This window comes from Cnephaeus nilssonii (genome assembly GCF_951640355.1).
Source record: "Cnephaeus nilssonii genome assembly, chromosome: 16".
Classification (NCBI taxonomy): Eukaryota; Metazoa; Chordata; class Mammalia; order Chiroptera; family Vespertilionidae; genus Cnephaeus; species Cnephaeus nilssonii.
In genome coordinates, this window is record NC_137087.1 from 29,376,474 (window position 1) to 29,390,803 (window position 14,330).

At 38.2% G+C, this 14,330-nt stretch overlaps 1 protein-coding gene across 6 annotated transcripts in view; it reads right to left on the bottom strand.

Moving 5' to 3' along the window:
- Positions 1-8,137: 8,137 nt before the first annotated feature.
- BICC1 (BicC family RNA binding protein 1) overlaps positions 8,138-14,330 on the bottom strand; it is a 321,158-nt gene continuing 314,965 nt past the window's right edge. For 5 of the 6 annotated variants that reach the window (XM_079793120.1, XM_079793121.1, XM_079793122.1 and 2 more), the window contains one exon: positions 8,138-14,136. In XM_079793120.1, the coding sequence (XP_079649246.1) occupies positions 14,006-14,136 (131 nt within the window). In that variant the 3' untranslated portion in view covers positions 8,138-14,005. The remainder of the gene's footprint in view (positions 14,137-14,330) is intronic. The other variant, XM_079793119.1, reaches the window with a different exon arrangement.

The window sequence follows — 14,330 nt, forward strand, 5'->3', positions numbered from 1 at the left end:
GATAATACTTACTTAGCCTTCTGAGTGTTCTGGGCAGACTTGGTGACTGTGCAGGCTCCAGCTGCCTTCTTGTCCACTGCTTTGATGACACGGGCAGCAACTCTCTGTTCATGTCATGAACAATAAAATGGCCCAGAGGAGGATAGTCGGAGAAGCTCTCTCACAATACATGTCGGCTTCCCATTTTTAAATTGGATTGTCTGTTTTTTGGGGTGTTAAGTTGTACAATTTCTTTATAAATTTTGGATATTAACCCCTTATCAATGTATCATTAGAAAAATGCCACCAATTGTTGAATGTTAATTTTTATCTTGCTATTTTACTGAATTCATTTATTAGTTTTAATAGATTTTGGTGGATTTTTTTTTAGGGTCCTTTCTATATACTACCATGTCATCTGCAAATGACAGTTTGTTTTACTTCTTTCTTTCCAATGTCGATACCTTTTATTTCTTTTTGTCTGATTCCTGTGGCTAGGACCTCCAATACTATGTTGAATAAAAGTGCTGAAAGTCAACATCCTAGTCTTGTTCCCCATCTTAAAGAAAAGGCTTTCAGCTTTTCACGATTGAGTATGATGTTAGCTGTGGGTCTGTCCTATATAGCCTATATTATGTTGAGGTTTATTTCCTCTCTCCCCACTTTTCTGAGAGTTTTATCATAAACGGATTTTGCCCAATACTTTTTCTACATTTATTGATATGATCGTATGATTTTTATCTTTTATTTTGTTTATGTGGTATATCACATTTATTAATTTGTGGATATTGAATCTGGCTTGTCTCCATTTCATTTAATCCTTTTCCCAGAGTTTTGTCCTGATCTTTCATTTGGGACCTGTTTCTTGTCTCATTTCGGCTGACTCCCTGTGTTCACTTCCACATATTGAGTAGATCTGCTCTATCTCCCAGTCTTGCCAGATGGGCCCTATGTAGTAGGTGACCTGATGCAGTCTCCCTTTTCACCTGAACCAGGTACTGCAGACGTACCCATTGTGTGCATTGTGTGCCCTCCTGCTGTAGGTGAGCCTTGATTGCTGTTGGTTGTGAAGGCTGGCCATGACTACAGCAGAGCCCATGGGGCAGGAGTCGCTCTACTGGGGCTCTGGTGCCAGCCCAGTCCACCCTTCAAGTGTGTTCTTTCTGGAGCTGTTTGGGTGGCCCTCTAATGTAGTCTGAAGCTGGCCACCAGGTGTGTGGGTTCTGGAGCCTCTTGGGAGGGACTCGGGTGCAGACTAAGGTTAGCTGCTGTTTGTGCTTTGGGCTACCTGGTGAGGGCTACAAAATGGCCTGCAGTTGGTTGCCACTTGTGCTGGGCTTGGAGGAGCTTGGGAGAGGCTACGTTGTGAACTGAGACTGGCTGCTACGAGTGCTGGGTCAGGACGCTTTAGTGAGCACCACAATGTGGACTGAGGTCAACCACCTCTTGTGTCAGTGTTATGGCTGCTTAGTTGAAGCTATATTCCAAGCCAACACTGACCACTTTTAATTCTAGGCTTGGGGGCCACCTAATGGAAGTTACAATGCAGGCTGTGTTTGGTCACTGCTTGTGCCAGGCTTGGGACAACTTAGCAAGAGGTACAGGGCATGCCAAGGCCAGTCACTATTTGTTTGGTGTTTGTAGACCTTTGAGATATTTTAGGAAAGTCTACAGCTCGAGCCAAAGAGGCTGCTTGTGCGGAAAAGCCACTGGCAGCATCTCGGGGCCAAGCATGCTGTGGAGTGGGGGGCTCAGGGAGTCACCAGGGCAAGGCTAATGATGTTTATCCAGATTAATGGAGAGCTCAGATTTGGCACCCCTCTGTGCCTGCTCTCTGGATCTGGAGAGGTTCTCAAAGGAGCAATGGCACCCACAGCATTTCTGTCCCTGGAGAAAACTACCTGGATCCCGACCCCTCCAGCCTTGCCTTGGAGCTGGTCCATTCAGTGCTTCCCCATACATCCCTGGTGCTTTTCAAACTGCTTTCCTACACCGCGGCTCAGAGTGAATGAGGTTGTGAGTAAGAGATTTCATGCACAGCCCCTCAGGAGGAATGCCTGAGGCTCCAGCAGCCCTTGGTCTTACTCAGATGCAATCCCCACTGTTTCCACAGCCAGATGTCATGGGGACTCCTCTTCCTGGCACTGGTATCCCAGGCTGGGGAGTTGGGTGTGGGGCTGAGACCCCCTCACTCCTCAAGGGGGACCTCCAGAGCCAAGATCTCTCTCTCCCAATTTTTAGTTGCCACACTGTGGGTGTGCAACCTGCCTGTTCTGTCTTCGCCCCTCTACTAGTCTCATGGTGGGTTTTTATGTCCTTAGTTATAGGTCTTCTAGTCTTCAGGTGGTTCCCATTGATGGCTGTTGCATAGTTTAGTTGTAATTTGGATGGAGCCATGGAAGAACGTGAGCACAGCATCTACCTACTCAGCCATCTTGACCAGCTGTAAGTTCCCAACTTTGTGATTCCTTTATCCACCAATGAACACTTTGGTTGTCTCCATGTCTTAACTATTATAAATAATGCTGCAATAGACATAGGGATGCCGATGTCATTTTGAGTTAGTGTTTGCATTTCCTTAGGATATACTCCCGAAAGTGGAAATGCTATAGGATAGTGGTCAGCAAACTGCGGCTCGTGAGCCACATGCAGCTCTTTGGCCCCTTGAGTGTGGCTCTTCCACAAAATAGCACATGCGGGCGCGCACATACAGTGCAATTGAAACTTCATGGCCCATGCGCAGAAGTCGGTTTTTGGCTCTCAAAAGAAATTTCAATCCTTGTACTGTTGATATTTGGCTCTGTTGACTAATGAGTTTGCTGACCACTGCTATAGGATATGGTGGTTTTATTTTTAACTTTTCAGGTCCCTCCAACTGTTTTTCATAGTGGCTGTACCAGTTTACAATTCCACCAATAGAGCATAAGGGTTCCCTTTTCTCCATATTCTCAACACATTTGTTATCTCTTGTCATTTTGATTAGGGCTGGTGTAACAGGCAAGAGGTGACCACTCATTGTGATTTTAATTTGTATTTCCCTAATGACAAGTGACGTTGAGCAGCTTTTTAGTATCTGTTGGCTATTCATATACCTTCTTCAGAAAAACAATGGCTATTCAGGTCATTTGTCCCCTTTTTAATTGATTATTTATTTATTTATTTTGCCATTGAGTTGTATGAGTTCCTTATATATTTTGGATATTAACCCTCAGATATATGGTTCGCAAACATTTTCCGTTTTTATAGTGTGTCTTTTGCTGTGAATAAGCTTTTTACTCACTTGTTTATTTTTATTTTGTTACTTATTTTTATTGTTACTATTGCTTTCAGAATCATATCCAAAAAAATCACTGCCAAGACCATGTCAAGAAACTTTTTTCTTGTTTTCTTCTAGGAGTTTCATAGCTTTAGATCTTACATTTAAGGCTTTATTCCATTTTGAGTTAACTTTTTAGTGGTGTATTATTATTATAGGGATACTGTTTTATTCTTATACAAGTAAATATCCAATTTTCCCAGCACCATTTATTGAAGAGTATCTTTTCTCCATTGAGATTCTTGACTCGCCTGTCAAATATTAGTTGACTGTATATGCTTGAGTTGGTTTCAAAACTCTCCATTCTGTTCCACTAATAAATTTTCTGTTTTTATGCCGATTTCATACTTTTTTTAAATTATTACTATAGCTTTATAATTCAGCTAGGAATCATGAAGTGTGATGCCTCCCACTTTGCTTTTTTTTTTTCCTCAGGATTTCTTTGGCTAGTTGGAGTCTTTTGTGGTTCCATATAAATTTGAGGGTTGGTTTTTCTTACTGCAAAAATTACCATTGGTATCTTAATAAGGACTGCATTTAATCTATAGATGGCTTTTGATATTATTGACATTTAATAACTAACTCTTCCAGTCCTTGAATATGGGATACCTTTTCATTTATTTGTAACTTCTTTGATTTCTTCATCAGTGTCTTGTAGCTTTCAGAGTAAAGATCTTTCACCTCCTTGGTTAAATGTATTCCTAGGTATTTTATTGTTTCTGATGCTATTATAAATAGGGTTTTCTTTATTTCTTTTTCAGATAAATTGTTGTGGGTGTATTGAAAGGCTACTGGTTTTGGTATATCAATTTTGCTTTATTCAATTTGACTAAATTCATTACTTAAATTTCTGATAGTTCTTTTGCTAGAATCTTTAGAATTTTTTATACTATAAAATCATGTCATCTGCAAGTAGAGACAGTTTTACTTCTTTCTTTCCAAGTCTCATGCCTTTTATGTCTCTTTCTTAACAAATTGTTCTGGTAAGAACTTAAAATATTATGTTGAATAGGAGTGGTGCGAGTGGGCACCCTTATCTTGTTCCTTTATATATACAAGAAAAGCTTTCAACCTTTCACCATTTGCGTATGATGTTAAAACTGGGGGATTCTTATATATGGTCTTTATTATATGTTGAGGTAAGGGCCTTATATACTAATTTGTTATGTGTTTTTTGTCATGAAGAGATGTTAAATTACATCAAATGCGTTTTCTGCTTCAATTGAGATGATCATATTATTTTTCTTTCAGTCTATTAATGTGATATATTACATTGATTTGTGTACGCTGAACATCCTTGCATTCAACATATAAATCCCAGTTGATTATGGTGAATGACCCCTTTTAGTTTAATGCTGAATTTGGTTTGCTAGTATTTTGTTGAAAATTTTTGCATTTATATTTGGTCTGTAGTTTTGTGGTCGTGTGTTTTCTGGCTTTAGTATCAGAGTAATGCTGACCTCATAAAATGAGTTTGAGAGTGTTCCCTACTCTTCAATTTCCTGGAAGAGTTTGAGATGGATTGGCACTAATTTTCCTTTCAATGTTTGGTAGAATTCACCATTGAAGCCATCTGATTCTGGTGGCTTTTCTTCATTGGGAGATTTTTGGTTATCAATTAAATCTCCTTAGTCATAACTGGTCTATTCATGCTCTATTTTTTCCTGTTTCAGTCTTGGTAGTTTGTATATTTCTATAAAAATGTTTTCCTTTATTCAAAGTTCTCTAGTTTGTAGGCACATAGTAGTTCCTGGTAGCCTCTTATGATGCTTTGTATTTCTGTGATATCAGTTGTAATGTGTCCTTTTTCATATATAAATTTGTTGATTTGGATCCTCTCTTTTTTTTCTTGGTTATTCTACCTAAAAGTTTGTCAATGTTTATCTTTTCAAATAACCAAATCTTAGTTGGGGTAATCTTTGGGTATTGCGTTCCTGTTTTCTTTTTCATTTATTTTCTGTAACCTTTATTATTTCCTTCCTTCTGCAAATGTTGGGCTCAGTTTTGCTTTTATTTTCTTGTTCCTTAGTGTATAGAATTAAGTTTGGGAGCTCTTTTGCTTCTTAATGTAGACATTTATTGCTATGAACTTCCCTCTTTGAACTTCTTTGGCTCCATCTCACAAGTTTTGATACGTTGTATTTCCATTTTTGTCTCAAGGTACTTTTTACTAGTATCTCACCTTTAATTTATTCTTTGATCCATTGTTTGTTAAGAAGAAAATTATTTCAGTTTATGTGTTTGTGAATTTTCCAGTTTTCATCTTTTCTAGTTTCATACACTTGTAGTCAGAGAAGATACTTGGTATGATTTCAGTCTTCTTGAATTTGCTAGGACTTGTTTTGTAGTCTTAACAAATTGTCTTCCTAGGAAATGTTCCATATGCACTTGAGAATATATATTCGCTGTTGTTGAATAGAATGTTATGTATATGTCTGATAGTTTCATTGTCCCCAACTATTATTCCATTGCTGTTTATTTCTCCTTTTATCTGTTAGTTTCTCATATTATAGTACTCTGACTTGAACACATAAATATTTATAATTGTTTTATTTTTTATGTATTGACCTCTTTATCATTATACAATGACATTCTTCATCTCTTTTTAACATTTTTTAGTTTAAAGTCCATTTTGTCTCATATAAGTATAGCTATCCAAGCTTTTTTTGGTTACCATTTGCTGAAATATATATTTTCATCCCTTCATTCTCAGTCTGTGCGTGTCTTTATGAATAAAGTTAGGCCCAGCCACCGTGGCTCAGTGGTCGAGCATTGACTCATGAACCAAGAGATTGCTGGTTCGATTCCTGGTAGGGGCATATGCCTGGGTTGCAAGCTTGATCCCTGGTAGGGGGCATGCAGGAGGCAGCTGATCTATGATGTCTCTCTATAATTGATGTTTCTATCTCTCTACCCCTCTCCCTTCCTCTCTCTCTAAAAATCAATAAAAACATATTTAAAAAAAAACACAATAAAGTTAGTTTCTCATAAGAAACATATCATTGGATCTTGTTTGCTTTTTTAAAAAATCAATTCAGCTATTCTCTGTCTTTTGATTGAAGAAACTATTCCACTTATATTTAAAGTAATTATTGGTAAGTAATGACTTACTATTATCATTTTAAAATTTGTGTTCTGGTTTTGTAGATTCATTGTTCCTTGTTTCTTATCCTGCTGTCTTTGTGTTTTGATGTTCTGTGGTATCAGTATGCTTTGACTTATCATGTTCTTTTGTGTAATTACTACAGGGTTTTCTCTTGTGGTTATCATGAGGGTTATGTAGAATATCCTAATATTATAAAACACCCTATTTTATTTTTTAAACAATCTTTATTGTTGAAAGTATTACTATGTCCCTCTTTTCCCTCCATTGACCCCTTCTAGCTCACCCTCCCTTGCACTGCCCCAGGCCTTCACTACCCTATTGTCTGTGTCCATGAGTGATGCCTATATGCATACAAGTTCTTTGGTTGATCTCTTTCCACCCACCCACCCACTTCCACCTTCCGAGATTCGACAGTCTGTTCCATGCTTCTACATCTAAGGATCTATTTTGTTCATCAGTTTATTTTGTTCATTAGATTCCATACGTAAGTGAGATCATGGAATACTTGTCTTTCTCTGACTGGCTTATTTTGCTTAGCATAATACTTTCCAGGTCCATCCATGCTGTCTCAATGGTTAAGAGATCCTGCTTTTTTACTGCTGCAAGGTGTTCCATGGCATAGATGTACCACAGCTTTTTTTTTTTTTTTTATCCACTCATCTACTGATGGGCACTTGGGCTGTTTCCGGATCTTAGCTATTACAAATTGTGCTATGAATATAGGGGTGCATACATTCTTTCTGATTGATGTTTTGGGTTTCTTAGGATATAGTCCTAGAAGTGGGATCAGTAGGTCAAATGGCAGTTCCCTATTTAATTTTTTGAGGAAACTCCATATTGTTTGCCATAATGGCTGCACCAGTCTGCGTTCCCACTAGCAGTATACTAGGGTTCCCTTTTCTCCCCATCCTTGCCAGCACTTATCATTTGTTGATTTGTGGATGGTAGCCATTCTGACAGATGTGAGATGATACCTCATTGTCATTTCAATTTGCATCTCTCTGATGATTAGTGACTTTGAGCATTTTTCCATGTCTCTTGGCAATCTGGATGCCCACTTTGGAGAAGTATCTATTTATATCCTTTGCTCATTTTTTAAATTGGATTGTCTTCCTTTTAAGTTGTATGAGTTCCTTATATATTTTGGATATTAATCCTTTATCAGATGTGTCATTACCAAATGTTTTCCTATATAGTGGGCTCCCTTTTCATTTTGCTGATGGTTTCTTTTGCTGTGCTGAAGCTTTTTATTTTAATGTAGTCCCATTTATTTTCTCCTTAGTTTCCTTTGCCCTAGGAGATGTGTCTGCAAACATATTGCTATGACAGATGTCTGAGATTTTGCTGCCTATGGTTTCTTCTAGGATTTTTATGTTTTCACGACTTACATTTAAGTCTTTTATCCACTTGGAGTTTATTATTGTGTATGGTGTAAGGTGGTAGTCTATAGTTTCATTTTTTTGCATGTATCTGTTTAATTTTCCCAACACCACTTATTGAAGAGACTCTCTTAATTCCATTGTATGCTCTTGCCTCCTTTGTCAAATATTAATTGAGTGTAATGGCTTGGGTCAATTTCTGGGGTCTCTGTTCTGTTCCATTGATCTATGTGCCTGTTTTTGGGCCAGTATCAGGCTGTTTTGATTATAGTGGTTTTGTAGTATAACTTGATATCTGATATTGTGATCCCTCCAACTTTGTTCTCCTTTCTTAAGATTGCTGCAGCTATTCGGGGTCTTTTTTGGTTCCATAAAAATTTTTGGAGTATTTGTTCTTGATCTGTGAAATATGCCATTGGTATTTTAATAGGGATTGCATTTAATCTATAGATTGCTTTGGGTAATAGGGACATTTTAATGATATTAAGTCTACCAATCGATGAACATGGAATATTCTTCCATTTGTTTATATCTTCCTTTATCTGTTTTTTTCAACGTCCTATAGTTTTCCAAGTACAGGTCTTCTACTTCCTTGATTAAGTTTATTCCTAAGTATCTTAAATTTTTGTTGCCATGGGTTTGTTTAGTTTCTCTTTATGGGAATTCATTTATGTATAAAAATACCATCAATTTCTGGGTATTAATTTTGTATACTGCTACATTGCCAAATTCATTTATTAAATCTAGTAGTTTTTGGTGAAGTCTTTAGGGTTTTCTATGTACAATATCATGCCATCTAAAAAATAATGAGTTATTTCTTCCTCTTGTCTGATCTCTGTGGCTAGCACTTCCAGTACTATGTTGAATAAGAGTGGTGAATGTACATCCTTGTCTTGTTCCTGTTCTTGGAGGAAATGATTTCAGTTTTTGCCTATTGAGTATGAGGTTGGCTGTACGGTTGTCATATATGGCCTTTATTATGTTGAGGTATGATCTCTGTTCCCACTTTGCTGAGAGTTTTTATAAAAAATGGTTGTTGGATTTTGTTGAGCACTTTTTCTGCACCTATTGATATGATAATGTGATTTTCTTTCGATTTGTTTCATGTGGTATATCACATTTATTGATTTTTGAATATTGTACCAAAACCTTGTATCCCTAGAATAAATCCCAATTGATCATGGTGTAGATCTTTTTAGTATATTGCTAATATTCTGTTGAGGATTTTGGCATCTATGTTCATCAGGAATATTGGCCTGTAATTCTCTTTCTTTGTAGTGCTTTTATCTGGTTTTGGAATTAGGATAGTGTTGGCCTCATAAAGAGCTTAGACGTGTTCCTTTCTCTCGAATTTTTTGGAATAGTTTAACGAAGAGGTTTTATTTGTTCTTTGAAGGTTTGGTAAAACTCCCCTATGAAGCCATCTGGACCAGGGCTTTTGCTTGCTGCGAGTCTTTTTTTAATTTTTTTTTATTACTGCATCTATTTCCTCAGTTGTTATTGGCCTATTTGGGTTTTCTGGTTTCTTCCTGATTCAGTTTTGGAAGCTTGTGTTCTTCTAGGAATTTCTCCATTTCATCCACATTGTCCAGCTTGTTGCCATATAGTTGCTCAGAATATCTTCTTACAATCCTTTGTATTTCTGTGGTGCCAGTTGTTACTTCACTGCTTTTGTTTCTGGTTTTATATTTTTGGGTTCTCTGTTTCTTGATGAGTCTGGCTAAAGGTTCATCAATCTTATCTTTTCAAAGAACCAGCTCTTGGCTTCATTGATCATTTGTATTGATTTTTTAGTATCTGTGTCATTTATTTCTGCTCTAATCTTTATTATTTCCTTCCATCTACTTACTCTGGGCTTTTCTAGTTGTTCTAATTCTTTAAGTTGTAGGGTTCAATAGTTTATTATTAATTTTTCTTGCTTTTTGAGGTATGCCTATATGCTATGAGCTTCCCTCTCAGGACTGCTTTTGCTGTGTACCAGAGATTTGGGGTGGTTGTGTGTTCATTTTCATTTGTTTCCAGGAAGTTTCTCCCTATTTAAGTAACTTTAATAGAATTCCCAAATCAAGCAGACCTGCATGCCACTAGTTTCCTAGGTGAGACTGCACCACCGACTTGATTCTGCAGATAGCAAAGCCACTCGTTAGTGCTTGGTCTCTGTAGGAAGGAGATCTGTCTGCCAAGATCCAAATGCTAGCGTTTGAAAGGCCCACCCCCCGTTTTTGGCAGTCAGAGCCCCTAGTGATCCCCAAGAGTAAAACCACTGTCTATGGCTTCCACAAAGCGGCCACAATGCTGGAGGTTTGGATGTCATCTGGGCTCTTTTCCCACTGGAGGAGCTGTCAGCTCAGGGGAGCCCTCTCTGCATGGTGCAGCACTGGCCTGGGGGAGAGGCAATGCAGTCAGCATTTCGCGGTTCCTCTTACCTTTCTACTGCAGCTGCCTCTGCTCTGTGGTGCCGGAGTTTACTTCAGCCTCATTCCCATGTTCTAGGATTGATTCCCTCAGTGGTGTTTTGTCCATGATAGTTGTTAGCTGTCCTTGTGAGGGGGAACAGAGTCAGGAATAACCTATGTCACCATCTTGGTGACATGACTATATTACTGCATTCTTGGAATATCCTCTGTGGTAGAAAACTCATATGATTTCTAAATACTGCAAAGTCACTTGAAGTCAAATCTAAGAAGCGATGGGTCATGCAGAGTATAATTATAAAACTGTGAGTCATAATCCTTTTGGCCACACACTCTTTTTGAGAATGTGATTAAACCCATGAAACCTATAAAGAGGAGGACTGGGAAGATTTTGCATTTGAAAGCACAGGCCTGTTGCTGTGAGGTGGGTACTTCGGAGTTTCTAGGCAGCACTGGAGTTTCCTCAGAATGCTATGCACACATGGACACTGTGTTGAAGGGTGGGGCAGTCTCTCCTCCAATCCCTCTTCATCAGCCCCACTTTCTCCATTTTGAATGTAAGCTTAGTGAGGGCAAGGGTTTGTATTTCATTCACTGCTGTTCCTAGAACAGGTCCTGGTACTTACTAAGCCCAAATGAATGAAGGAAGGAATGGATGGATGATGATTTAATATTGAATTCCCAGGTAAGAGTTCAGTTACTAAAAAGTACTCCTGTGCTAGAAACAATTTTTAAGAACCATTACCACAGGTAATTCAAGTGGAGAGGTTTCTGGGTGCGTAAGAGGTGGTCAGGTTTTCTTTGAGATTTAAACAACTCTCAGAATTAGTAATACTATAGCGATTCTGTTTGAGAAGGAGCTCAGACAGAATCTCAGGGCAAAGCACAGAGAGCACGCAGTGTGGCCGCACGACGGTCGGTCTCTGAAATGGCAGCTTGGGTCAGGAAGCCCAGCGTCCCTTCAGTCAGGAGCTCCTTGCTGATGAATGAGGCTGTCAGAGTGGCCTTGCAGCTGAGCCTCTATAAAAGGAAGGACAAGAATAAAACCTCTTCTAATATTACTCTTGCTGCATGTACCTATGGGTGGCCACAGAAACAGTGATTGATTACTGGTCCTGGATTCATCGGCTAAAATAAAGTGCCTCAGCTTCTGGGTGAAATGAGAACTGTCAACACAGAACAACAGGACAAAGAGAACATATTCAATTCTGCAGACACATCTTTCAATTATGCTGAACACAGCCACATAAAACCCCCCCAAAAAGTCTTAGAAAACAAAGAGAGGCACAGAATTTGTGTAAAGATATTTTTTTTTAAAAAAAGGCATTTCATCTAGCAAGGGCAATACAAAGGGGTTATATAAATTTATTTTTCATATAACAATTGATTAGAAAATTCCCATTTTCATTAGAAAATTCCCATTTTCAATGTTTAATTCCATCTCTCATTTTTAAAAATCACTAGAAGGACAAAAACCCACACAAAAAAATACAATCTGTATTTGTTCTATATTTACAGATAATTGGTCACTATTAAGGCACAGATTGATTAAAAACTACCATTTATTCAAATAATCCAAATATTTTGTGCATCATATAACACTGACAACACCATGTACTGTAGTGTCATATTCCCTTCCTTGCATAAGAGAAAGTGAGAAAAGTAATTTCCAGTGTTTTTTTATTTATTTTTAACCACCCTATTTAATCTAGTTTGATTGGGACAGTTTTCCCTTTGGCGTAAAGCACTGTTCATGAAACCTCCATCAGCTTAATACTGCACGTCCATCCCGTCCTCCTCGTGTTGCAAATGCATCGTGGAGGGCTGGGAAAAGAGCTCCGAATGCTTTGTATTTGGGAGAGTCTCATTCAAGAAATGATAAAATTTAGAGCACCGAGTTGTTGGACAGGAAACAAATCTGGAATTCTTGTGCTGAATGTGTAGCATGATGTGTTTGTACAGCCAATAAGATAGGGAGGTCCATGTGACCTGTACTTGCCAAGGGAGCAATTTAGTTTAGGAATGAGCATCCCCTTAGAGCTGCGATCCTTGATAACTTTATGACAGGTCCATCATCTATGCCTTCAAAGTAACCAATACAAGTTTTTTAAAGTGAAAATATTTCTGTGTGCAAAATTTCAATTCTTATTCTTTCATGGTAAGACTTAGGCACAGAAAATTGCCAGGCAAGTAAGTATTTGCGATTCTGCATTTGTACGAAAGTCCCCAATTGTTACGTATGTTTTATCTAATGCCTTCTGCTTAACAGCATGCAATAGTGGTTTATGTCCATGTAGAAAATCTTGAATAATGAACATAAATAAGTCATTACAGTACAGGTAATTCACAACATTTCCTATGGGAAAGTTTTTCAACAAATTAATACACTTGGAAATAATATTGCTTTGAAGAAAGGGAGGCACTTAGTGATTTTCTTCATGAATTGAAAACCCTTCATAAATCCACAATAAGATGTCTGAAAAGACCTAGGAAACAATGTTGCCTGATTTCTTGGACTTTCACAGTATATGATTGTGACAATGAGTCTGGCCACTTAGAAAACAGTCATTTTTGCCCCTCCTTTGGAACTTCACTGTCTTTACAAACTGTCACTGGAGACTTAAATAAAGCCTTTCTGTTCTCAACATACTAAGTCTACTTTAAGCAGACACATGTGGCTTAAGGAAAGTCCTTTGACCACATGGAGCACAGCTAATGTGTACATGGTAAGAACAGTAATCTACCTCACTTCCTAATGGCAACAGTGCTGTCTTGTCAGATGATTATTTGTCTTTTTTAAATAAAGTGACAATCTAGGGCTCCAGTTATTGAATGCCGTCCATCCTCTACCATAAATCTCTAGTAGATATCAATTTCATCAGTTATGTACTGTATGCTTATAATATCTAAAAATAAAAAGTTTGATATAAATAAGTATCCTTTAGTGGCAGTATACTAAAAATAGTCCTTTGCCTTTAGACAACCATTAAAATCATTTTAGCAATATAGGCAGCAGCTAAATATGACAACTGCGAAGGGTTAATATTGCAAAGTCCATTTGGTCTTTCTTTGCACCTGTTCCAGCGAACTAGGTTCACTGCTCATGGCTTCTAGGATGCTGACGTAATGAACAGAACTGGTCCAGAACCAAGTGGAGTCGCTTACATTTCCCAAAGTCACAGGATACTCTGCACAAAACTAAAAATCCAGTACCATTTCAAATAAAAATTTAACAGTCAGAAAAATGTGACTAAATCTGATTTGTACCATTTCATCAGGTGACATAAAAATGAAGAGAGATAATTTCCACAGGACAAGAAATTAGAAAGTGTAAAGTGCTGAAAGACCTCAATACTTATTTTAGAGCAGTACCAGAAAATTCCACTTTGATTATTATTTTTTAAAAATCCCCAAATACCAAAGCAAGCAAACAATAACTTCAATGTTTTCTGGCATCCCAGATGTCAAATCATCCTTCATTTTTTTAAAGTAAAAAATAATAATAATAAGTCAGTGCATATGTTATATAGGTAAATGAAAACAGGAAATAAAGCCCTACCCTCATATTGCAAATTCTGTACAGTTACCGGTTTTTAAAAAAAGTAATCCGCATGTGGTATTCTGAATGATGACATAAAAACATCAAGAACATCTTCTCTCTTTTCTTCCTTTTTGGCACAAAATTCAGGTGTGAGTAAGATGCTTTGGTCCTGATACCAGTCACCAGAGTGCTAAGGACGGGGGCGGTGACGCCGCTCACAGATCTCCTGTCTCCACGTCGATGAAAGGCGGCGGGTGCCCGGGAGCACTGCTACCAGCGGCCACTGACACTCGCAATGTCCGAGTGGTACTGACGAGGCAGCCTCCCACTGGCTCCACCTTCCAGGAAAGAGGTGCGTGCATTTGGCGGTTCGAAAAGCTTCCTTCGGTTTTTATTTAGTTCTAGAGAGAGAGAGAGAGAATTGTTAGAAACTCCATGGAGAACGTCTATAATCTACAGGACATGGCAGTCGAGCTCAGAAAATGGTGTGTTGTAGGTTTGGGGGAGGAGGGAGTCGACGGTCAAGACATTTCTGAAAACGCTAGAAAGTCTGATGTTAAAGGCAACATGTTGGTAGTCGAGAGAACCAAGGACA